The sequence below is a fragment of the Salvelinus alpinus genome, chromosome 18, assembly GCF_045679555.1.
Source record: "Salvelinus alpinus chromosome 18, SLU_Salpinus.1, whole genome shotgun sequence".
Classification (NCBI taxonomy): Eukaryota; Metazoa; Chordata; class Actinopteri; order Salmoniformes; family Salmonidae; genus Salvelinus; species Salvelinus alpinus.
In genome coordinates this window covers 12,133,725-12,158,611 of record NC_092103.1, presented here as the reverse complement: position 1 = coordinate 12,158,611, position 24,887 = coordinate 12,133,725, and the positions used below count along the sequence as shown (strand labels likewise).

General features: G+C 40.9%; 9 protein-coding genes across 12 annotated transcripts in view; 1 reads left to right on the top strand and 8 right to left on the bottom strand.

Moving 5' to 3' along the window:
- The window catches only part of LOC139543782 (poly [ADP-ribose] polymerase tankyrase-1-like), a 117,495-nt gene extending 111,832 nt beyond the window's left edge, over positions 1 to 5,663 (bottom strand). For all 4 annotated transcript variants that reach the window (XM_071350189.1, XM_071350190.1, XM_071350191.1 and 1 more), the window contains exons 1-2: positions 5,197 to 5,663; positions 2,856 to 3,080 (exon numbers count right to left, since the gene is read on the bottom strand). In XM_071350189.1, coding sequence (XP_071206290.1) covers positions 2,856 to 3,080; positions 5,197 to 5,626 — 655 coding nt within the window. In that variant the 5' untranslated portion in view covers positions 5,627 to 5,663. The remainder of the gene's footprint in view (positions 1 to 2,855; positions 3,081 to 5,196) is intronic.
- A 4,794-nt stretch (positions 5,664 to 10,457) lies between these two features.
- On the top strand, positions 10,458 to 11,489 carry LOC139543784 (heat shock protein beta-11-like). The gene has a single exon (XM_071350195.1). It carries the CDS (start codon positions 10,651 to 10,653, stop codon positions 11,278 to 11,280), a length of 630 nt encoding a protein of 209 aa, XP_071206296.1. The 5' UTR covers positions 10,458 to 10,650; the 3' UTR covers positions 11,281 to 11,489.
- A 638-nt stretch (positions 11,490 to 12,127) lies between these two features.
- On the bottom strand, positions 12,128 to 13,253 carry LOC139543783 (heat shock protein 30-like). The gene has a single exon (XM_071350194.1). The coding sequence runs from the start codon at positions 13,181 to 13,183 to the stop codon at positions 12,539 to 12,541; it is 645 nt and encodes a 214-aa protein (XP_071206295.1). The 5' UTR covers positions 13,184 to 13,253; the 3' UTR covers positions 12,128 to 12,538.
- Positions 13,254 to 14,228: 975 nt separating this feature from the next.
- LOC139544654 (heat shock protein 30) lies at positions 14,229 to 15,042 on the bottom strand. Its single transcript, XM_071351963.1, has one exon. It carries the CDS (start codon positions 14,980 to 14,982, stop codon positions 14,338 to 14,340), a length of 645 nt encoding a protein of 214 aa, XP_071208064.1. The 5' UTR covers positions 14,983 to 15,042; the 3' UTR covers positions 14,229 to 14,337.
- A 672-nt stretch (positions 15,043 to 15,714) lies between these two features.
- LOC139544651 (heat shock protein 30-like) lies at positions 15,715 to 16,813 on the bottom strand. Its single transcript, XM_071351962.1, has one exon. It carries the CDS (start codon positions 16,775 to 16,777, stop codon positions 16,133 to 16,135), a length of 645 nt encoding a protein of 214 aa, XP_071208063.1. The 5' UTR covers positions 16,778 to 16,813; the 3' UTR covers positions 15,715 to 16,132.
- A 1,046-nt stretch (positions 16,814 to 17,859) lies between these two features.
- On the bottom strand, positions 17,860 to 18,624 carry LOC139544650 (heat shock protein 30-like). Its single transcript, XM_071351961.1, has one exon. The coding sequence runs from the start codon at positions 18,572 to 18,574 to the stop codon at positions 17,930 to 17,932; it is 645 nt and encodes a 214-aa protein (XP_071208062.1). The 5' UTR covers positions 18,575 to 18,624; the 3' UTR covers positions 17,860 to 17,929.
- Positions 18,625 to 19,640: 1,016 nt separating this feature from the next.
- Positions 19,641 to 20,431, bottom strand: LOC139544649 (heat shock protein 30-like). Its single transcript, XM_071351960.1, has one exon. It carries the CDS (start codon positions 20,372 to 20,374, stop codon positions 19,730 to 19,732), a length of 645 nt encoding a protein of 214 aa, XP_071208061.1. The 5' UTR covers positions 20,375 to 20,431; the 3' UTR covers positions 19,641 to 19,729.
- A 1,027-nt stretch (positions 20,432 to 21,458) lies between these two features.
- LOC139544648 (heat shock protein 30-like) lies at positions 21,459 to 22,188 on the bottom strand. Its single transcript, XM_071351959.1, has one exon. The coding sequence runs from the start codon at positions 22,171 to 22,173 to the stop codon at positions 21,529 to 21,531; it is 645 nt and encodes a 214-aa protein (XP_071208060.1). The 5' UTR covers positions 22,174 to 22,188; the 3' UTR covers positions 21,459 to 21,528.
- A 1,000-nt stretch (positions 22,189 to 23,188) lies between these two features.
- LOC139544647 (heat shock protein 30-like) lies at positions 23,189 to 24,044 on the bottom strand. Its single transcript, XM_071351958.1, has one exon. It carries the CDS (start codon positions 23,970 to 23,972, stop codon positions 23,328 to 23,330), a length of 645 nt encoding a protein of 214 aa, XP_071208059.1. The 5' UTR covers positions 23,973 to 24,044; the 3' UTR covers positions 23,189 to 23,327.
- Between the last annotated feature and the right edge of the window lie 843 nt (positions 24,045 to 24,887).

Here is a 24,887-nt window from a genome sequence, read left to right as displayed (position 1 = left end):
TTAATTACTTAAAAATCATACAATGTGATTTTCTGGATTTTTGTTTTAGATTCCGTCTCTCATAGTTGAAGTGTACCTATGATAAAAATTACAGACCTCTACATGCTTTGTAAGTAGGAAAACCTGCAAAATCGGCAGTGTATCAAATACTTGTTCTCCCCACTGTATATGAAAGGAGCATCAAGATCACTTTGCTTGCATAACAATTGTGGATGGAAACATGGTTAGTGAGGTTTTCAAATATTCTCCTCAATAATAAGTGTCCGGGAAGATAACATAACCATCAAAGTCAAGAGGAAGTCTTAATCGGTGTACGGCACATCAACTTAATTCAGATCATTACCCACTAGAGAGAATAGCGTGCTCATCCCTGTGCCACGATGCGCATTTCACAGCAGAGAGACTGCAACAAGAAACCAGCTGCATTCTCAAGAGCCAACAAATATAGTAGTCAAGCATAATTCAAAGAACCAGATGCTAAAAAGCACACTGCTCTGAAGGCGTATAGACAACTCGTGTCTCAACTCTTGGTCAATGCAGGGATAATTCCATTACAGCAATGGGAGAAAATAAACTCTCTTGCCAATATATACAGTGCCTTTGGAAAGTATTCGAACCCCTTGACTTTTTTCACATTCTTACGTTACAGCCTTATTCTAAACTTGATTTAAAAAACGATTTTTCCTCATCTACACACACTACCCCATAACGACAAAGCAAAAACAGGCATTTTTTGGCGCTAATTTATTAAAATAAACTGAAATATCACATTTACATAAGTATTCAGACCCTTTACTCAGTACTTTGTTGAAGCACCTCCGGCAGCGATTACAGAATCGAGTCTTCTTGGGTATGACGCTACAAGCTTGGCACATCTGTATTTGGGGAGTTTCTCCCATTCTTCTCTGCAGATCCTCTCAAGCTCTGTCAGGTTGGATGGGGAGCATTGCTGCACAACTATTTTCAGGTCTCTCCAGAGATGTTATATTGGGTTCAAGTCCGGGCTCTGGCTGGACCACTCAAAGGCATTCAGAGACTTGTCCCGAAGCAACTCCTGCGTTGTCTTGGTTGTGCACTTAGAGTTGTTGTCCTGTTGGAAGAATAACCTTCATCCCAGTCTGAGGTTCTGAGAGCTCTAGACCAGGTTTTCATCAAGGATCTCTCTGTACTTTGCACTGTTCATCTTTGCCTCGATCCTGACTAGTCACCCAGTCCCTGCCGCTGAAATACATTCCCACAGCATGATGCTGCCACCAGCATGCTTCACCATAGGGATGGTGCCAGGTTTCCTCCAGACGTGACGCTTGGCATTCAGGCCAAATAGTTCAATCATGGTTTCATCAGGCCAGAGAATCTTGTTTCTCATGGTCTGACAGTCTTTAGGTGCCTTTTAGCAAACTCCAAGCTGGCTATCATGTGTCTTTTACTGAGAAGTGGCTTCCGTCTTTTCCCTCTACCATAAAGGCCTTACTGGTAGAGTGCTGCAGAGATGGTTGTCCTTCTGGAAGATCCTCCCAACTCCACAGAGGAACTCTAGAGCTCTGTCAGTTAACATCGGGTTCATGGTCACCTCCCTGACCAAGGCCCTTCTTCCCCAATTGCTCCACTTGACCGTGCGGTCAGCTCTAGGAAGAGTCTTGGTAGTTCGAAACTTCTTCCATTTCAGAATGATGAGGCCACTGTGTTCTTAGGGACCTTCAATGGTGCAGAAATGTTTTGGTACCCTTCCCCAGATCTGTGCCTCCACACAATCCTGTCTCGGAGGTCTACGGACAATTCCTTCAACCTCATGGCTTGGTTTTTGCAATGACATACACTGTCAACTGTGGGACCTTAGACAGGTGTGTGCCTTTCCAAATCATGTCCAATCAATTGAATTTACAGGTGGACTCCAATCAAGCCGTAGAAACATCAAGCATGATCAATGGAAATAGGATGCACCTGAGCTGAAATTCAAGTCTCATACCAAAGGGTCTGAATACATGTAAATAAGGTATTTCTGTTTTTTAATACATTTGCAAATATTTCTAAAAACCTGTTTTCGCCTTGTCATTATGGGGTATTCTGTGTAGATTTCTGAGGAATTGTTTTTATTTAATCAATTTTAGAATAAGGCTGTAACGGAACAAAACGTGGAAAAAGTCTGAATAATTTCCCGAAAGACACTGTAGGTCAAAGTAAGTGACAGAGAGGGGACTGTGGCTCTAGTTTCTTCCCCGAGAAACTGATCTGGCCTGATGTTCTTTTCAATGGGGTCTGGTTTCTCTCCCTGGAGACAGGGAGACTGTTAGGACCAGACCATATGGGCTGGTTAGAAAATGCCATTATATCATTGAGATGTTGTGATTCTGTTGAGATCACTAGGGGTGACATGTTTGTTTCAGGGCAAAATAACCTGATTGTAAGACTTGATGATACAATAAGCAGCAGCAGAGCTAGAGACCATACATAGCCTCTCCTATCAATTTCTACAGCAGTTAGGCTGTTATATGTTCCGTTATAATCTCCACCCGGCACAGCCAGAAGAGGACTGGCCACCCCTCATGGTTCCTCTCTAGATTTGGCCTTTCTAGGGAGTTTTTCCTAGCCACTGTGCTTCTACACCTGCATTGCTTGCTGTTTGGGGTTTTAGGCTGGGTTTCTGTACAGCACTTTGAGATATCAGCTAATGTAAGAAGTGCTTTATAAATAAATTTGATTCGTTAATTAAGCTGTTCATAACACAGTAGCCTTAGATTTGCATTCAAAGATAGCTAGGACTATTTTATCATACAGAAAACGGATTCAAGTGTGTAAAGTCAGCACAAAATGCAAGGTAAGCATAAAAGTTGCATGTCGTCGTAGATGTTTCTTACCGATGCACACGTCTATTTTGCCCTTGATGGCAGCCTCGTGGAGAGGTGTGTAGTTCCAGTTGTCCCGGGCGTTTGGGTCGGCACCCTGACAGAGGAGCAGGCTGACCACCTCAGCGTGACCAAAGGAGCAGGCGTTATGCAAAGGGATCAAACCTCCGTCATCACAGGCGTGAACGTTGGCCCCTGTCTGAAGGAGGTGCTCCACAACATCCTTCCTCCCAAATCCTAAAAAGTGGAGAGATTGTGTAAAGTGTTTTTCCTCCATATGGGTCTCTAAAAGAGTGAAACACAACCTGCAATCATTGTTTAACATATTTTATCGTTTTTTTAATGAATAGACATACTGGTTGTGTATCACATATACTAACTCAGTATGGTTTGCTGCAGGCTAAAGTTAAATCTAGACTTGGTTTCCTCTATTGTAATCGCTCCTCTTTCACCACAGCTGCCAAACTAACCCTGATTCAGATGACCATCCTACCCATGCTAGATTACGGAGACGTAATGTATAGATCGGCAGGTACGGGTGCTCTCGAACGGCTAGATGTTCTTTACCATTCGGCCATCAGATTTGCCACCAACGCTCCTTATACGACACATCACTGCACTCTATACTCTTCTGTAAATTGGTCATCTCTGTATACCTGTCGCAAGGCCCACTGGTTGATGCTTATTTATAAAACCCTCTTAGGCCTCACTCCCCCCTATCTGAGATGGGTGGGTATAATTTGTGGAACATTCCAACAGGAATCTGTTCATAAAAACTTCGTAAAGTACAAGGTTGCCAACAAACAACGCATACAAAGTAACATGATCAATCCACCTAGCTTCCGAATAGGCATTAACTCACCATGAAGCTTATTCTTAATGTTTGTCGATAGGCTACCAGAGTGAGTACATACATTTTTCAGAATAAACACGGTGAGTAAAAAAAGGTAATTAAAATAGCCCACTCCCTAGCCCGGTATCTTATTCTTATTGTTGGCAACCTTGTTATTTACGAAGTTTTTATGAACAGATTCCTGTTGGAATGTTCCACAAATTATACCCACCTATCTAAGATATCTACTGCAGCCCTCATCCTCTACAAACAACACCCGTTCTGCCAGTCACACTCCTTTTTTTTTTTTAACCTTTATTTAACAAGGCAAGTCAGTTAAAAACAAATTATTATTTTCAATGACGGCCTAGGAACAGTGGGTTAACTGCCTTGTTCAGGGGCAGAACAACAGATTTTTACCATGTAAGCTCAGGGATTCGATCTTTAAACCTTTCAGTTACGAGTCCAACGCTCTAACCACTAGGCTACCTGCCGCCCCTGTTAAAGGTCCCCAAAGCATACACATCCCTGGGTCGCTCCTCTTTTCAGTTCGCTGCAGCTGCAACAAACACTCAAACTGGACAGTTATCTCAATCTCTTCATTCATAGACTCAATCATGGACACTCTTACTGACAATTGTGGCTGCTCATGATGTATTGTTGTCTTTACCTTCTTGCCCTTTGTGCTGTTATCTGTGCCCAATAATGTTTGTACCATGTTTTCTGCCTGGAAAGGCCTGTGTGTTTGGCTTACAACTTGCTGGCTAATACAGTACCCCCTCCCCTAGCAAAGTACCTAAACTCCACGATGACTTCATCCACGGAGTTGAGCACAGACTAAAGTTTTTTAAATGAACCTCTGACTCCTTGGAATCGGTGCAGACGATAGACCTTGTCCTCTGTTGTAGCATTCCTTTGTTTGCTTAAAGCCACACGTTTTAATAATACGTAATTAATATATACAACCACTAGACGGTTTCCTGAATGTTTTTTCTCAAAGGTGGCAACGCAGAGTATGTGCCATTTGAATCCCAAAAAGAAAAAGTCGGTGGTTGTATTTGATGAACGTTTAATTAAAAACTCTGGATTTCAGCAAATAAAGAAAACGCACGCAACAGATTACAAACATTGGTACAGGTTAAGGTTTTATCCAATAATTTTCATTTTCTGTTAAGTATCTAGTGTATATCGACTCGGTGGTTCATTTAAAAAACGAATCTGCGATTAACTCCGTTGATGAAATCATCGCGGAGTTGAGTTACTTACCAACCCCTCCCTGAGTCAAAATGTAGGCTAGTTGGCTCGGCATTTTCGACAAGCTAGCCTAACGTTACTTAACTAGTAAACGAAGTTTGTTGGCTAACGTTAGTTAGCTAAGAAACTGAGAAATTTAGCTTTCAGAAGTTAGAAGTTAGCCTAAAATGTAGCTAGTTAGTTAGCAATTTACTCAAGTAACGTTAGTTGGCTAGCTATGTTAGCTAAACAAACCAGCTCGTAGCGAACATTCGCCATCGACGTTACCTGCAGCGAAGTGTAGCGGAGTGGATTTTCGCCCAGCCATGTCCTTGGCATTCACGTTAACCGTATCCACCAACCTCTTCACCCGCGATACGTCCCCATTACGACAGGCTTCAAACAGCTCTCTGAAAGTCCCGCAGTCGCTGCCCCCGGGGCTGCTATTGCTACCTGAGTCAGGACTAGAGCCAGCGCTGCTGCTACCCCCGGTGGTAGTGGAGTTGCTGCTGCTTAGGGCCGGGGCGGGGATATCGGGGGAGGCCGGAGTTAACTCTGGATCCCCGGCGCTGTCTACTTCAGCACCCGCTAGCACCGAAATTATGCCACCACAGGGAACGGGGGGAGACCCCGGAGGAGTGAGTGAAAGAGAAATACTGCGAGGTGGCGAGGATATGCTCTGCTTTTGCTGCTGGGAAGAGCGACGAGACGTCGCCATTTTTACAGCAGTCCCACTGGCAACAAAAAATATATTGGCTAAACTTCCTGGAAGTGGAGACGTTAACTTCCGGTTTCGAATGTCAGCAGTGAAAGTCGCCCACGAAAATATTTTTAGAACTGGCTTTCAAAGCTGTTTTTTTTTACACAGCCTATGGTTTAATTAAATTGTCTGATTAAGGAGCTTGTTATTCAATTGACATAACAGTTTATTTTTTCTCTTTCAACCGAATAGAATAGACATGACATGGGTGAGACTTTCTCTCCTACTCATGCACAGCAAATTCTATGGTTTTATAACTATTCCATGGTCTGATATCTTATGTTTTTAGTGTCAGAGACAATAGTGTGTATAACTTCTAACAGCTACTATAGCTATATTATAATCAACCTTTACACCTTTGCACTGTACGCAACCCTCAAAATAGCAGAAATAGACTGTCATATATGATAAGGAAGATTCATTTCACTGAACACAATTTCCCTCTCGTCTGTGAAATTCAGTGTGCACATACTGCACGATGAGTCATCCCCAGTATTTCCCTATGCAGATCACATTTTTCACTTAATCTAAAGTAGCCTGAATCACCAGCAGGCAGGACTGCCTGTCCTGATATTGACATGGACGAGAATATGAAACATATCTAACAGGCAATATCTGTTTCAGAAAAAGAAAAAAAAATATTGCATGACTTAAATAGAAAATGACATTTTCAATGAGCAGTTGAACTCAGTGTCAGTCAGGTTGGCCTAATTACTTTTTCTGCCTTGACATTCAGAGCCTTGCAAATTACATGGAAGCTATTTGAATAACTATAGTCTATAGTGACAATGGTGAAAATGTACATTCTGCAACCATTCCGGTCTTACCCATTTCAACATTGTAAGCCTATGGGTTTTGGCGTGTATAAGGAACAATTATGGGAGAAGTACTCTTGACCTGGAGTGCTGGGAAACACACAGGGAAGAAAATATACTCAACACAGATAAAGGACTTGGAATATGTGCCCTGCTTCTTCTATTACTGAACAGATGAAGAAAATGACTAATGTGCAGGGTGACACCCAGTGGAGAACTGTGGCAAAAACAGGAATGTTCCTGAAGACACTGGAGCTCCAAGTGGCAGGATAAACACTGAACAAAAATATAAACGCAACATGTAAAGTGTTGATCACATGTTTCATGAGCTGAAATAAAAAAAATACCTGAAAGTTTCCATACACACAAAAAGCTTATTTCTCTCAAATGTTGTGCATAAATTTGTTTACATTTTTGTTAGTGAGCATTTCTCCTTTGCCAAGATAATCCATACACCTGACAAGTGTGGCATATCAAGAAGCTGATTAAACAGCATGATCATGACATAGGTGCACGTTGTGCTGGGGGCAATAAAAGGCCACTTTAAAATGTGCAGTTTTGTCACACAACACAATGCCACAGATGTCTCAAGTTTTGAGGGAGCATGCAATTGGCATGCTAACTGCAGGAATGTCAACCAGAACTGTTGCCAGAGAATATAATTATAATTTCTCTACCACAAACTGCCTCCAACGTCGTTTTTGAGAATATGGCAGTACGTCCAACCGGCCTCCCAACCGCAGACCAAATGTAACCACGCCGGCCCAAGAACTCCACATTCGGCTTCTTCACCTGTGGGATCATCTGAGGGGATGCAGAGGAGTATTTCTGTCTGTAATAAAGAACTTTTGTGGGGAAAACCCATTCCAATTGGCTGGGCAGGGCCTGGCTGCCACATGGGTGGGCCTATGCCCTCCAAGGCCCACCCATGGCTGACCACTGCCCAATCATATGAAATCCATAGATTAGGGCCTAATGAAATTGTTGCATGTTGCGTTTATATTTTTGTTCAGCATAAAAGCTGTGAAACTCCCACTGCTGAGACAGAAACCAATGCAACCAATACAGTGCCATCTCAGAGCATGAAGATTCAACATTGACTGAAGATCAGTCTCCACATCAAGGCACAGAATAATCCATTATCTGCTGAGGAGTAGGTGGCTGAGAGAGTGGTGCCCATCAACTGTAGCCTGCATGTGAGAATGCAACAATCCCTCAGCTCACAGACAGAGGGCAGCACCACAGAAGACAGCACCACAGACACACAGGAAAATGAATAGACAGGCTTCTAGTCTTGTCTTTGTTTTTTGTCATATGTTTTTTATAACATTATCTCTGGAATTATGTCTCATATGTTTAGTTTTGTTACCCAATAAAATGTGCAAAATATATGTATTTTTGTGTACCAATAAAAAGCACAAGCTGTACTTAATACGTTTTTAACTTATTTCACATACAATATTTAAGTCCCAGTCTTTATCACGTAATTGAAAAGGACCTACTGTAACTCTAACAAAGGTCTGTGAAATCCCAGATATCTTATGTCAGGCTCCCCCAACTGGCAGTCGGTGGGCCAAATGATTTTATACGTTTTTTTGTTTTTTATTTTGTAAACTAACGGACATAAAAGACTGTAAAAACTCCAGCAAATCATCTCCAAGTTATATACATTTTGGAAATCTATTACAAAGTATTACCACGTACGCTGAGTATACCAAACATTAGGAACATCCTTTACCCTAAAGAACAGCCTCAATTCGTTGGGGCATGGACTCTACAAGGTTTCAAATGTTGACTTCAATGCTTCCCACAGTTGTGTCAAGTTGGCTGGATGTCCTTTGGATGGTGGACCATTCCAGATACACACAGGAAACTGTTGAGCGTGAAAAACCCAGCAGCATTGCAGTTCTTGACACAAACTGGTACGGCTGGCACCTACTACCATACCCTGTTCAAAGGCAATTAAATCTTTTGTCTTACCAATTCACCCTCGGAATGGCACACATACACAATCCATGTGTCACTTGTCTCAAGGCTTAAAAATCCTTCTTTAACCTGTCTCCTCCCCTTCATCTACACTGATTGAAGTGGATTTAACAATTGACATCAACAATGGATCATAGCTTTCACCTGGATTCACCTGGTCAGTCTATGTCATGGAAAGAGCAGGTGTTCTTATGTTTTTGTTTACTCAGTGTTAGCAGATGTGTGGAAACGGGCGGAACATAGTGTAAAAGGCGATTGGTTTGTCTGTGCAAATTAAGATAGCCCGAGGATGATAGCACAAGGGGTTAACCATGTAACTGCGTTTTGTCACAGTTCACACTATAATGTTGGGTTTTTAACTGACATGCCTAGTAAATAAAAATGTGCTCCTTCCTGCAAGTTTCCATACAGCTGACTTCCTGCAGATAGTAAAACCAAGGGATGTCTCACATGCTGCAGTCACACTCAAACGGATCTTAGCTATACGTCCAGTCTTATGACTAAGTCACACAAAGACAAGTTTTTATCAGGTTAGAAAAAACACTAGCCTATAACAAGAGACAATTTTTTAAGTAGTAAAGCGGGATAGCATGACTAATTTAGTAATTTTCCACAACAGTACAAATTATTTGTAATTACAGTATGTTCCGGGGCCCTGACCATCCGCTCAATAAAAAATCAACCCGTGGCTGAATTTAGTTGATGACCCCTGTCTCGTGTCATAGTCCTGATTTAGATCCAGCCCTCTAGCGGCTCCTTCAAAAGGCTCAGTGTGTTGCATCTGATACCGTGGTTTAGGAATCAGTAACTCCTTCTTCTCATATAACAACTTCCTGTATGTTCTCAACATTTATTGATCGGACATGGCAATAATCTGTGTCCACATCAAGTTTCCTTTGAAATATTTCATTAACTTGGAGAAGTTGCTGGAAATAGGATCTTAGCTGTTTTTGTACATTCAAATCGAGCATATTATTACATTATAGATTGTGACTCATTGTGCACACTATGAATACACACTATGAATAATCTTTTGGTCGTGTGATGTTCTCTCAACAACCACAACACTATATTTAAAGACAGAGTAAGGAAGCAATGTTGTCAGTGGGTGTCAATTTCAGAGTCACATCCAAGAGGATGGTTGAGGGAAGTTGAATACTGACTCAAGCTATATTACTACAATATTAATACATTTACTACATGTCATATCAATAAGGAGAAGGGCACTTGTAATTCCTTTTATGTCTGTATCACTTTTAAGGCAGAACCATATGTTATAACTGTTATCTTCATAAGTGTCACGATCGTGTGGAGGAGAGACGGACCAAAACGCAGCATGAGGAAAATAAGCCATCTTCTTTTAATTAAACGAACGAAGATGAACATGAAACGAAAACACTATTACAAACAAACAAAACAACAAATGATCGTGAAGCTAAATAACGCAAGTGCCCAGACAAGCAACAAACGTTAAACAAGACAACTACCCACCAAAAGCCTACTGCCTATGGCTACCTTAAATATGGCTCCCAATCAGAGACAAATGAATGACAGCTGTCTCTGATTGAGACCCAATCTAGGCAGCCATAGACATGACTAGACAACCTAACAGTACTCTATCCCATACACATACAACACCCATAGACTAACCAAAACACACACAACATACAATGCCCACCCCAACTCACGCCCTGACCAACTAAACATAATCAAAATAACATAAAAATAGGTCAGGAACGTGACAATAAGTACAGTGATTTCAGGAAAATGTTGGATTTGTTGTCATGGGGAAAAGGTTATTCATGGACAGAAATGACAGCATGACAAAGCAGCTGTTGTAGATTACTTGCTCACTTTGTAGGCTACTCTTATTTAAAGGACGTTATGTGGCCCTGCGACTCGGACCTGCTTCAGTGGTCACTGTAAATAGAACAACGATATATCCCTAAGGCATTTGGCAGTCAGACTGCACTATTACCCGGGGCTTGTTTTGGAGAATGACAAAAGTTGCGTAGTCATAACACTCAGACGTTGGAGTCAGAGGAAAGCTACTGGAACTTTCCATTGGACAGTATAAAAGCTGTGAGCCCTAGTCTGCTCTGGACAGAAGCTCGCAAAGACACAATCAGGGAGAAGAGACCAACAAAGACTAGCAGAAACGACGCAGATTTGATTTTGAATATGCTTTGCCCCAGCATGATGCAGTCTTCCCTCAACCCAATGAGCCCAATGGGCCCCTTCATGGACTTCCACTGGCCCGTCCGCAGCCTCTGGCCAGAGACCCGGCCTCTCTTCTTCCAGATGGAGCAGGAAATGATGCGAAACATGCAGGAGATGAGGCACAATATGGAATATATGCAACGACTCCACCAAAAGATTTTCGAAGACATTGATGGCCCGTTATCTTTAACTGACTTCAAGCCCATCGCTTTCCAGATGGGTAAAGAAAACAACCGCTTTGCCCTGACACTGGACACTAAAGACTTTCCCCCAGCGGATCTGTCTGTCAAGCAGGTGGGCAGGAAGCTGAGAGTCAGTGGGAAGACGGAGAAGAAGCAGGATGATGGGAAAGGCTCCTTCTCTTACAGATGCCAGGAGTTTAAACAGGAGTTTGATTTGCCTGAAGGGGTGAATCCTGAGACAGTCACCTGCTCTTTGAATGATGGACAGCTACAGATCCAGGCACCAAAAGTGGCTGCTGTGACGGAAAGCAATGAGAGAGTGGTTCCTATCACTTGTTCATCAGCAGTAACATCACCTGGAGCTGCCACTGAGAGCGTTGCTGTGGAGGCAGAGCCCAAGAAGGACTGATTACAATGACTCTATCATGATATGGCTATAACCATTCATTTTATGTTTGGAAAATTAAAAAAAACTCCCATGAATACCATCATTTCTGTACTATCTCAATATAATAACTATTTTGTCAAATTTGATGAATTCAACATCAATAATTATCAATGGCATGGAATGTAAGCCAATATTTTAGCATGTTCAATAAAGTTTTTTTTTTTTTTAAATTGTGTCCCTGGAGTGGGTATGCTGGGTATGCTGGGTATGCCCTGGCCTGGTATAGCTGCCATTTCAATACATGTCTTGAAAATCAATTAGTGGATTGAAAGACTATGTTTTGAAATCATAACAGAGTTGAGTTTTATAAGAGTAATGTAGTTGTAACGGCAGCCTTCCTCCTCTTCATCTGAAGAGGAGGTGTAGCAGGGATCGGACCAAGACGCAGCGTAGCTCGTGTTCAACATGTTTAATTAAACGAAACTGTGAACACGTACACAATACAAAATAACAAATGTGACAAACCGATACAGCTCTATCTGGTGCAGAGAAAACACAGAGACAGGAAACAACCACCCACAAATCCCCAACACAAAACAAGCCACCTATATATGATTCCCAATCAGAGACAACGATTGACAGCTGCCTCTGATTGAGAACCATATTAGGCCGAACACAGAAACGGACAAACAAGACACACAACATAGAATGCCCACCCAGCTCACGTCCTGACCAACACTAAAACAAGCAAAACACACAAGAACTATGGTCAGAACGTGACAGTAGTTAGTCAAAATGAGCGCAAACAGTTTGCGTGTGCGTATGTACTGTATGGTCTGTGGGTGTCTATGTTAGTATCATATTCACACTCTTCAAATTACGCTAGAGAATGTCTGAGGATCACAGGAGTTGAGTGGTAGTAGTGGTCCCACCAGTACTCACGTTTAGGTCACCATGATATCGCTGAAGAGACCCTGCCATATCTGAACTATTTCTCAACACAATGTAAGTAAAACATTATGAGGAGTGTAAATACTCTATATCAAAAAGGTGACCAACAGGAAATGATCCCAGGACATGAACATGTAACTTTTGGTCATTATGTTGATATCCATTGAAGAGATCAATACAACTGCAATATTCTGTAAAATGTTATATTTTATTGATTAAATTAAATAGCATATCATATTGATTGTTACAAGATATGAAATATAAATGCCAACAGTTTCATAACATGAAAAATATGTATTAGCAAATGTATCATCTAGTGTATTAAAAATCAGTCCTCATGTGAAATGGTGTTCTCTTGTTTCTTCTGTGTGTCGGTGGTGCTTCCCTCTGTGTTTGACAGGAATTGTGGGGTTTTCACATTCAAGCTAAAGTTGATGGGCACCACTCTCTCTGCCACCTCCTCCTCACCAGATAATGGATTATTTGGTGCCTGGATGTGGAGCTTCCCGTCATGAGCCAGGGAGCAGGTGACTGTCTCAGGATTCACCCCTTCAGGCAGATATAACTCTTGTCTGAACTCTTGGCATCTGTAAGAGTAGGAGCCTTCCCCATCATCCAGCTTCTTCTCTTTCTTCCCACTGACTTTCAGCTTCCTGCCCACCTGCTTGACAGACAACTCCTCTGGGGAAAAGTCTTTAGTGTCCAGTGTCAGGGCAAAGCCGTCTCCCTCTTTATCCATCTTATAGGAGACTGGTTGGATGGCCACTGAGGATGGGACATTGTCCAACTCTTCAAAGATGTGCTGCTGGAGTTTCTCCATCAGCTCCAGACTGCTCTTGATCTCGAGCAGGTTTCTCTGCAGTAGATCCCGCTGGCTGAGAAGGGGTCGGACCTCTGGCCATAGACTGCGCACAGGCCAGTAGAAGTCCGTCAAGGGGCTGAGGGAAGACTGGAATCCTCGGGAACACAGCATCTTCGGTCAATGTTGAGTGTTGAGTCTTGTGTGTTCAGTGTTGGATGTATTGGTTTCTGTCTCAGCAGGGGGACTTTCACAGCTTTTATATGCTGCCACTTGGAGCTCCAGTGTCTTCAGGAACTTTCCTGTCATTGCCACAGTTCTCCACTGGGTGACACACTGCAGGGAAGTGGTGACGTCACTCCAGCCAGCTTCTAAATCAGGTAGTTCAGTAACAAGCTGGATGGAGTCCACAGTCCTGAGATATTAGTGGTGCTGTACTTAAAGCAGGTCACCTTTTAAAGGTTTCACTGATGAATGGTTCACTTATCTTAAATATATTTATGACTTTAAAAAGTAGTTTCAACCATATTGCTTTTCACATTAACAGTATGATGGATCATTGGCCATGCATATTCATTGACATGCAATAGTCTCAGCAAATCCCAACAAAATTGGACAAAAGATCACAAGCTACGTTTTAAAGAGAGTTTTTACCACAGGAGGCATTGCAAGAGAGGTCAAAATGTAATTGAACACATTCTAAAATAATCCAGTGAGAACTCATATTTTGAAGAAAATAAATGCAGATTGTACAGCATTATGAAATTGGTCATGTGTCGATTTTATGTTATCATAAAATTGTTGAAATCTGAAGAAAAGAAATGTGTCTGGCATTATGCTTGTCATATATTTTCGTCTGTTTTTTAATAACTAAAAATAATATTTTCTAGAAGGTGTGGAAACTATTCACTCACATTCAATGATCTAAAACAGGACAAATGATCAAATAGGACTACATTGCAATTCCTGACAAGTTCACAAAATATTTGTTTTCAGAAGTCAGGTTTATAAACATGTCATAAACATGTTAGAATCAGAACATTTTTAGGAGAGCTTTTTGAAATTTGAATATACTGAAAATGTTCACTGAAAAATATCAGGCCAGTGAGCCTTTTGGAAAGTTAACTTTTGATGAGAAATAATGGTCATTATGTTGATATCCATTGAAGAGATCATAACAACTGCAATCTTCTGTAAAATGTTATATTTGATTGATTAAATTTAATAGCATATCATATTGATTGTTACAAGATATGGAATATAAATGCATACAGTATCATAACATGAACAATATGTATTAGAAAATGTATCATCTAGTGTATTAAAAATCAGTCCTCATGTGAAATGGTGTTCTCTTGTTTCTTCTGTGTGTCGGTGGTGCTTCCCTCTGTCTTTGACAGGAATTGTGGGTGTTTCACATCCAGGCTACAGTTGATGGGCACCACTCTCTCTGCCACCTCCTCCTCACCAGATAATGGATTATTTGGTGCCTGGATGTGGAGCTTCCCGTCATGAGCCAGGGAGCAGGTGACTGTCTCAGGATTCACCCCTTCAGGCAGATATAACTCTTGTCTGAACTCTTGGCATCTGTAAGAGTAGGAGCCTTCCCCATCATCCAGCTTCTTCTCTGTCTTCCCACTGACTTTCAGCTTCCTGCCCACCTGCTTGACAGACAACTCCTCTGGGGAAAAGTCTTTAGTGTCCAGTGTCAGGGCAAAGCCGTCTCCCTCTTTATCCATCTTGTAGGAGACTGGTTGGATGGCCACTGAGGATGGGACATTGTCCAACTCTTCAAAGATGTGCTGCTGGAGTTTCTCCATCAGCTCCAGACTGCTCTTGATCTCTAGCAGGTTTCTCTGCAGTAGATCCCGCTGGCTGAGAAGGGGTCGGACCTCTGGCCATAGACTGCGCACAGGCCAGTAGAAGTCCGTCAAGGGGCTTAGGGAAGACTGGAATCCTCGGGAACACAGCATCTTCAGTCAATGTTGAGTGTTTAGTCTTGTGTGTTCAGTGTTGGATGTATTGGTTTCTGTCTCAGCAGGGGGACTTTCACAGCTTTTATATGCTGCCACTTGGAGCTCCAGTGTCTTCAGGAACTTTCCTGTCATTGCCACAGTTCTCCACTGGGTGACACACTGCAGGGAAGTGGTGACGTCACTCCAGCCAGCTTCTAAATCAGGTAGCTTCAGTAACAAGCTGGATGGAGTCCACAGTCCTGAGATATTAGTGGTGCTGTACTTAAAGCAGGTCACCTTTTAAAGGTTTCACTGATGAATGGTTCACTTATCTTAAATATATTTATGACTTTAAAAAGTAGTTTCAACCATATTGCTTTTCACATTAACAGTATGATGGATCATTGGCCATGCATATTCATTGACATGCAATAGTATCAGCAAATCCCAACAAAATTGCCCAAAAGATCACAAGCTACGTTTTAAAGAGAGTTTTTACCACAGGAGTCATTGCAAGAGAGGTCAAAATGTAATTGAACACATTCTAAAATAATCCAGTGAGAACTCATATTTTGAAGAAAATAAATGCAGATTGTACAGCATTATGAAATTGGTCATGTGTCGATTTTATGTTACTATAAAATTGTTGAAAACTGAAGAAAAAAATTGTCTGGCATTATGTTTGTCATAAATTTACGTCTGTTTTTTAATAACTAAAACCAATATTTTCTAGGTGTGGAAATGATTCACTCACATTCAATGATCTAAAACAGGACAAATGATCAAATAGGACTACATTGCAATTCCTGACAAGTTCACAAAATATTTGTTTTCAGAAGTCAGGTTTATAAACATGTCATAAACATGTTAGAATCAGAACATTTTTAGGAGAGCTTTTTGAAAATTGAATATACTGAAAATGTTCACTGAAAAATATCAGGCCAGTGAGCCTTTTGGAAAGTTAACTTTTGATGAGAAATAATGGTCATTATGTTGATATCCATTGAAGAGATCATAACAACTGCAATCTTCTGTAAAATGTTATATTTTATTGATTAAATAAAATAGCATATCATATTGATTGTTACAAGATATGGAATATAAATGCATACCGTATCATAACATGAACAATATGTATTAGCAAATGTTTCATCCAGTGTAATAAAAATCAGTGTCTGTGTGAAATGGTGTTCTCTTGTTTCTTCTGTGTGTCGGTGGTGCTTCCCTCTGTCTTTGACAGGAATTGTGGGTGTTTCACATCCAGGCTACAGTTGATGGGCACCACTCTCTCTGCCACCTCCTCCTCACCAGATAATGGATTATTTGGTGCCTGGATGTGGAGCTTCCCGTCATGAGCCAGGGAGCAGGTGACTGTCTCAGGATTCACCCCTTCAGGCAGATATAACTCTTGTCTGAACTCTTGGCATCTGTAAGAGTAGGAGCCTTCCCCATCATCCAGATTCTTCTCTGTCTTCCCACTGACTTTCAGCTTCCTGCCCACCTGCTTGACAGACAACTCCTCTGGGGAAAAGTCTTTAGTGTCCAGTGTCAGGGCAAAGCCGTCTCCCTCTTTATCCATCTTATAGCAGACTGGTTGGATGGCCACTGAGGATGGGACATTTTCCAACTCTTCAAAGATGCGCTGCTGGAGTTTCTCCATCAGCTCCAGACTGCTCTTGATCTCTAGCAGGTTTCTCTGCAGTAGATCCCGCTGGCTGAGAAGTGGTCGGACCTCTGGCCATAGACTGCGCACAGGCCAGTAGAAGTCCGTCAAGGGGCTTAGGGAAGACTGGAATCCTCGGGAACACAGCATCTTCAGTCAATGTTGAGTGTTTAGTCTTGTGTGTTCAGTGTTGGATGTATTGGTTTCTGTCTCAGCAGGGGGACTTTCACAGCTTTTATATGCTGCCACTTGGAGCTCCAGTGTCTTCAGGAACTTTCCTGTCATTGCCACAGTTCTCCACTGGGTGACACACTGCAGGGAAGTGGTGACGTCACTCCAGCCAGCTTCTAAATCATGTAGCTTCACTAACAAGCTGGATGGAGTCCACAGTCCTGAGATATTAGTGGTGCTGTACTTAAAGCAGGTCACCTTTTAAAGGTTTCACTGATGAATGGTTCACTTATCTTAAATATATTTATGACTTTAAAAAGTAGTTTCAACCATATTGCTTTTCACATTAACAGTATGATGGATCATTGGCCATGCATATTCATTGACATGCAATAGTATCAGCAAATCCCAACAAAATTGCCCAAAAGATCACAAGCTACGTTTTAAAGAGAGTTTTTACCACAGGAGTCATTGCAAGAGAGGTCAAAATGTAATTGAACACATTCTAAAATAATCCAGTGAGAACTCATATTTTGAAGAAAATAAATGCAGATTGTACAGCATTATGAAATTGGTCATGTGTCGATTTTATGTTATTATAAAATTGTTGAAATCTGAAGAAAAAAATTGTCTGTCATTATGTTTGTCATATATTTTCGTCTGTTTTTTAATAACTAAAAATAATATTTTCTAGAAGGTGTGGAAACTATTCACTCACATTCAATGATCTAAAACAGGACAAATGATCAAATAGGACTACATTGCAATTCCTGACAAGTTCACAAAACATTTGTTTTCAGAAGTCAGGTTTATAAACATGTCATAAACATGTTAGAATCAGAACATTTTTAGGAGAGCTTTTTGAAATTTGAATATACTGAAAATGTTCACTGAAAAATATCAGGCCAGTGAGCCTTTTGGAAAGTTAACTTTTGATGAGAAATAATGGTCATTATGTTGATATCCATTGAAGAGATCATAACAACTGCAATCTTCTGTAAAATGTTATATTTTATTGATTAATTTAATAGCATATCATATTGATTGTTACAATATATGGAATATAAATGCATACAGTATCATAACATGAACAATATGTATTAGAAAATGTATCATCTAGTGTATTAAAAATCAGTCCTCATGTGAAATGGTGTTCTCTTGTTTCTTCTGTGTGTCGGTGGTGCTTCCCTCTGTCTTTGACAGGAATTGTGGGTGTTTCACATCCAGGCTACAGTTGATGGGCACCACTCTCTCTGCCACCTCCTCCTCACCAGATAATGGATTATTTGGTGCCTGGATGTGGAGCTTCCCGTCATGAGCCAGGGAGCAGGTGACTGTCTCAGGATTCACCCCTTCAGGCAGATATAACTCTTGTCTGAACTTTTGGCATCTGTAAGAGTAGGAGCCTTCCCCATCATCCAGCTTCTTCTCTGTCTTCCAAATGACTTTCAGCTTCCTGCCCACCTGCTTGACAGACAACTCTTCTGGGGAAAAGTCTTTAGTGTCCAGTGTCAGGGCAAAGCCGTCTCCCTCTTTATCCATCTTATAGGAGACTGGTTGGATGGCCACTGAGGATGGGACATTGTCCAACTCTTCAAAGATGTGCTGCTGGAGTTTCTCCATCAGCTCCAGACTGCTCTTGATCTCTAGCAGGTTTCTCTGCAGTAGATCCCGCTGGCTGCGAAGGGGTCTGACCTCTGGCCATAGACTGCGCACAGGCCAGTAGAAGTCCGTCAAGGGGCTTAGGGAAGACTGGAATCCTCGGGAACACAGCATCTTCAGTCAATGTTGAGTGTTTAGTCTTGTGTGTTCAGTGTTGGATGTATTGGTTTCTGTCTCAGCAGGGGGACTTTCACAGCTTTTATATGCTGCCACTTGGAGCTCCAGTGTCTTCAGGAACTTTCCTGTCATTGCCACAGTTCTCCACTGGGTGACACACTGCAGGGAAGTGGTGACGTCACTCCAGCCAGCTTCTAAATCATGTAGCTTCAGTAACAAGCTGGATGGAGTCCACAGTCCTGAGATATTAGTGGTGCTGTACTTAAAGCAGGTCACCTTTTAAAGGTTTCACTGATGAATGGTTCACTTATCTTAAATATATTTATGACTTTAAAAAGTAGTTTCAACCATATTGCTTTTCACATTAACAGTATGATGGATCATTGGCCATGCATATTCATTGACATGCAATAGTATCAGCAAATCCCAACAAAATTGCCCAAAAGATCACAAGCTACGTTTTAAAGAGAGTTTTTACCACAGGAGTCATTGCAAGAGAGGTCAAAATGTAATTGAACACATTCTAAAATAATCCAGTGAGAACTCATATTTTGAAGAAAATAAATGCAGATTGTACAGCATTATGAAATTGGTCATGTGTCTATTTTATGTTATTATAAAATTGTTGAAATCTGAAGAAAAAAATGTGTCTGTCATTATGTTTGTCATATATTTTCGTCTGTTTTTTAATAACTAAAAATAATATTTTCTAGAAGGTGTGGAAACTATTCACTCACATTCAATGATCTAAAACAGGACAAATGATCAAATAGGACTACATTGCAATTCCTGACAAGTTCACAAAACATTTGTTTTCAGAAGTCAGGTTTATAAACATGTCATAAACATGTTAGAATCAGAACATTTTTAGGAGAGCTTTTTGAAATTTGAATATACTGAAAATGTTCACTGAAAAATATCAGGCCAGTGAGCCTTTTGGAAAGTTAACTTTTGATGAGAAATAATGGTCATTATGTTGATATCCATTGAAGAGATCATAACAACTGCAATCTTCTGTAAAATGTTATATTTTATTGATTAATTATAATAGCATATCATATTGATTGTTACAAGATATGGAATATAAATGCATACAGTATCATAACATGGAACAATATGTATTAGAAAATGTATCATCTAGTGTATTAAAAATCAGTCCTCATGTGAAATGGTGTTCTCTTGTTTCTTCTGTGTGTCGGTGGTGCTTCCCTCTGTCTTTGACAGGAATTGTGGGTGTTTCACATCCAGGCTACAGTTGATGGGCACCACTCTCTCTGCCACCTCCTCCTCACCAGATAATGGATTATTTGGTGCCTGGATGTGGAGCTTCCCGTCATGAGCCAGGGAGCAGGTGACTGTCTCAGGATTCACCCCTTCAGGCAGATATAACTCTTGTCTGAACTCTTGGCATCTGTAAGAGTAGGAGCCTTCCCCATCATCCAGATTCTTCTCTGTCTTCCCACTGACTTTCAGCTTCCTGCCCACCTGCTTGACAGACAACTCCTCTGGGGAAAAGTCTTTAGTGTCCAGTGTCAGGGCAAAGCCGTCTCCCTCTTTATCCATCTTATAGGAGACTGGTTGGATGGCCACTGAGGATGGGACATTTTCCAACTCTTCAAAGATGCGCTGCTGGAGTTTCTCCATCAGCTCCAGACTGCTCTTGATCTCTAGCAGGTTTCTCTGCAGTAGATCCCGCTGGCTGAGAAGAGGTCGGACCTCTGGCCATAGACTGCGCACAGGCCAGTAGAAGTCCGTCAAGGGGCTTAGGGAAGACTGGAATCCTCGGGAACACAGCATCTTCAGTCAATGTTGAGTGTTTAGTCTTGTGTGTTCAGTGTTGGATGTATTGGTTTCTGTCTCAGCAGGGGGACTTTCACAGCTTTTATATGCTGCCACTTGGAGCTCCAGTGTCTTCAGGAACTTTCCTGTCATTGCCACAGTTCTCCACTGGGTGACACACTGCAGGGAAGTGGTGACGTCACTCCAGCCAGCTTCTAAATCATGTAGCTTCACTAACAAGCTGGATGGAGTCCACAGTCCTGAGATATTAGTGGTGCTGTACTTAAAGCAGGTCACCTGTTAAAGGTTTCACTGATGAATGGTTCACTTATCTTAAATATATTTATGACTTTAAAAAGTAGTTTCAACCATATTGCTTTTCACATTAACAGTATGATGGATCATTGGCCATGCATATTCATTGACATGCAATAGTATCAGCAAATCCCAACAAAATTGCCCAAAAGATCACAAGCTACGTTTTAAAGAGAGTTTTTACCACAGGAGTCATTGCAAGAGAGGTCAAAATGTAATTGAACACATTCTAAAATAATCCAGTGAGAACTCATATTTTGAAGAAAATAAATGCAGATTGTACAGCATTATGAAATTGGTCATGTGTCGATTTTATGTTATTATAAAATTGTTGAAATCTGAAGAAAAAAATGTGTCTGTCATTATGTTTGTCATATATTTTCGTCTGTTTTTTAATAACTAAAAATAATATTTTCTAGAAGGTGTGGAAGCTATTCACTCACATTCAATGATCTAAAACAGGACAAATGATCAAATAGGACTACATTGCAATTCCTGACAAGTTCACAAAACATTTGTTTTCAGAAGTCAGGTTTATAAACATGTCATAAACATGTTAGAATCAGAACATTTTTAGGAGAGCTTTTTGAAATTTGAATATACTGAAAATGTTCACTGAAAAATATCAGGCCAGTGAGCCTTTTGGAAAGTTAACTTTTGATGAGAAATAATGGTCATTATGTTGATATCCATTGAAGAGATCATAACAACTGCAATCTTCTGTAAAATGTTATATTTTATTGATTAAATTTAATAGCATATCATATTGATTGTTACAATATATGGAATATAAATGCATACAGTATCATAACATGAACAATATGTATTAGAAAATGTATCATCTAGTGTATTAAAAATCAGTCCTCATGTGAAATGGTGTTCTCTTGTTTCTTCTGTGTGTCGGTGGTGCTTCCCTCTGTGTTTGACAGGAATTGTGGGTGTTTCACATCCAGGCTACAGTTGATGGGCACCACTCTCTCTGCCACCTCCTCCTCACCAGATAATGGATTATTTGGTGCCTGGATGTGGAGCTTCCCGTCATGAGCCAGGGAGCAGGTGACTGTCTCAGGATTCACCCCTTCAGGCAGATATAACTCTTGTCTGAACTCTTGGCATCTGTAAGAGTAGGAGCCTTCCCCATCATCCAGCTTCTTCTCTGTCTTCCCACTGACTTTCAGCTTCCTGCCCACCTGCTTGACAGACAACTCCTCTGGGGAAAAGTCTTTAGTGTCCAGTGTCAGGGCAAAGCCGTCTCCCTCTTTATCCATCTTATCGGAGACTGGTTGGATGGCCACTGAGGATGGGACATTTTCCAACTCTTCAAAGATGTGCTGCTGGAGTTTCTCCATCAGCTCCAGACTGCTCTTGATCTCTAGCAGGTTTCTCTGCAGTAGATCCCGCTGGCTGAGAAGAGGTCGGACCTCTGCCCATAGACTGCGCACAGGCCAGTAGAAGTCCGTCAAGGGGCTTAGGGAAGACTGGAATCCTCGGGAACACAGCATCTTCAGTCAATGTTGAGTGTTTAGTCTTGTGTGTTCAGTGTTGGATGTATTGGTTTCTGTCTCAGCAGGGGGACTTTCACAGCTTTTATATGCTGCCACTTGGAGCTCCAGTGTCTTCAGGAACTTTCCTGTCATTGCCACAGTTCTCCACTGGGTGACACACTGCAGGGAAGTGGTGACGTCACTCCAGCCAGCTTCTAAATCATGTAGCTTCAGTAACAAGCTGGATGGAGTCCACAGTCCTGAGATATTAGTGGTGCTGTACTTAAAGCAGGTCACCTTTTAAAGGTTTCACTGATGAATGGTTCACTTATCTTAAATATATTTATGACTTTAAAAAGTAGTTTCAACCATATTGCTTTTCACATTAACAGTATGATGGATCATTGGCCATGCATATTCATTGACATGCAATAGTATCAGCAAATCCCAACAAAATTGCCCAAAAGATCACAAGCTACGTTTTAAAGAGAGTTTTTACCACAGGAGTCATTGCAAGAGAGGTCAAAATGTAATTGAACACATTCTAAAATAATCCAGTGAGAACTCATATTTTGAAGAAAATAAATGCAGATTGTACAGCATTATGAAATTGGTCATGTGTCGATTTTATGTTATTATAAAATTGTTGAAATCTGAAGAAAAAAATGTGTCTGTCATTATGTTTGTCATATATTTTCGTCTGTTTTTTAATAACTAAAAATAATATTTTCTAGAAGGTGTGGAAACTATTCACTCACATTCAATGATCTAAAACAGGACAAATGATCAAATAGGACTACATTGCAATTCCTGACAAGTTCACAAAACATTTGTTTTCAGAAGTCAGGTTTATAAACATGTCATAAACATGTTAGAATCAGAACATTTTTAGGAGAGCTTTTTGAAATTTGAATATACTGAAAATGTTCACTGAAAAATATCAGGCCAGTGAGCCTTTTGGAAAGTTAACTTTTGATGAGAAATAATGGTCATTATGTTGATATCCATTGAAGAGATCATAACAACTGCAATCTTCTGTAAAATGTTATATTTTATTGATTAATTTAAATAGCATATCATATTGATTGTTACAATATATGGAATATAAATGCATACAGTATCATAACATGAAAAATATGTATTAGAAAATGTATCATCTAGTGTATTAAAAATCAGTCCTCATGTGAAATGGTGTTCTCTTGTTTCTTCTGTGTGTCGGTGGTGCTTCCCTCTGTCTTTGACAGGAATTGTGGGTGTTTCACATCCAGGCTACAGTTGATGGGCACCACTCTCTCTGCCACCTCCTCCTCACCAGATAATGGATTATTTGGTGCCTGGATGTGGAGCTTCCCGTCATGAGCCAGGGAGCAGGTGACTGTCTCAGGATTCACCCCTTCAGGCAGATATAACTCTTGTCTGAACTCTTGGCATCTGTAAGAGTAGGAGCCTTCCCCATCATCCAGCTTCTTCTCTTTCTTCCCACTGACTTTCAGCTTCCTGCCCACCTGCTTGACAGACAACTCCTCTGGGGAAAAGTCTTTAGTGTCCAGTGTCAGGGCAAAGCCGTCTCCCTCTTTATCCATCTTATAGGAGACTGGTTGGATGGCCACAGAGGATGGGACATTGTCCAACTCTTCAAAGATGTGCTGCTGGAGTTTCTCCATCAGCTCCAGACTGCTCTTGATCTCTAGCAGGTTTCTCTGCAGTAGATCCCGCTGGCTGAGAAGGGGTCGGACCTCTGGCCATAGACTGCGCACAGGCCAGTAGAAGTCCGTCAAGGGGCTTAGGGAAGACTGGAATCCTCGGGAACACAGCATCTTCAGTCAATGTTGAGTGTTGAGTCTTGTGTGTTCAGTGTTGGATGTATTGGTTTCTGTCTCAGCAGGGGGACTTTCACAGCTTTTATATGCTGCCACTTGGAGCTCCAGTGTCTTCAGGAACTTTCCTGTCATTGCCACAGTTCTCCACTGGGTGACACACTGCAGGGAAGTGGTGACGTCACTCCAGCCAGCTTCTAAATCAGGTAGTTCAGTAACAAGCTGGATGGAGTCCACAGTCCTGAGATATTAGTGGTGCTGTACTTAAAGCAGGTCACCTTTTAATGGTTTCACTGATGAATGGTTCACTTATCTTAAATATATTTATGACTTTAAAAAGTAGTTTCAACCATATTGCTTTTCACATTAACAGTATGATGGATCATTGGCCATGCATATTCATTGACATGCAATAGTATCAGCAAATCCCAACAAAATTGCCCAAAAGATCACAAGCTACGTTTTAAAGAGAGTTTTTACCACAGGAGTCATTGCAAGAGAGGTCAAAATGTAATTGAACACATTCTAAAATAATCCACTGAGAAAACATATTTTGGAGAAAAGAAATTCAGATTGTACAGCATTATGAAATTGGTCATGTGTCTATTTTATGTTAACATAAAATTGTTGAAAACGGAAAAGAAATGTGTCTGGCATTATGTTTGTCATATATTTTCGTCTGTTTTTTAATAACTAAAAATAATATTTTCTAGAAGGTGTGGAAACTATTCACTCACATTCAATGATCTAAAACAGGACAAATGATCAAATAGGACTACATTGCAATTCCTGACAAGTTCACAAAATATTTGTTTTCAGAAGTCAGGTTTATAAACATGTCATAAACATGTTAGAATCAGAACATTTTTAGGAGAGCTTTTTGAAAATTGAATATACTGAAAATGTTCACTGAAA

Coding starts and splice junctions, on each gene's coding strand:
- LOC139543784 (XM_071350195.1), top strand. CDS start 10,651: ATGCTTTGCCCCAGCATGATGCAGTCTTCCCTCAACCCAATGAGCCCA.
- LOC139544648 (XM_071351959.1), bottom strand. CDS start 22,173: ATGCTGTGTTCCCGAGGATTCCAGTCTTCCCTAAGCCCCTTGACGGAC.
- LOC139544651 (XM_071351962.1), bottom strand. CDS start 16,777: ATGCTGTGTTCCCGAGGATTCCAGTCTTCCCTAAGCCCCTTGACGGAC.
- LOC139544649 (XM_071351960.1), bottom strand. CDS start 20,374: ATGCTGTGTTCCCGAGGATTCCAGTCTTCCCTAAGCCCCTTGACGGAC.
- LOC139544654 (XM_071351963.1), bottom strand. CDS start 14,982: ATGCTGTGTTCCCGAGGATTCCAGTCTTCCCTAAGCCCCTTGACGGAC.
- LOC139544650 (XM_071351961.1), bottom strand. CDS start 18,574: ATGCTGTGTTCCCGAGGATTCCAGTCTTCCCTAAGCCCCTTGACGGAC.
- LOC139544647 (XM_071351958.1), bottom strand. CDS start 23,972: ATGCTGTGTTCCCGAGGATTCCAGTCTTCCCTAAGCCCCTTGACGGAC.
- LOC139543783 (XM_071350194.1), bottom strand. CDS start 13,183: ATGCTGTGTTCCCGAGGATTCCAGTCTTCCCTCAGCCCCTTGACGGAC.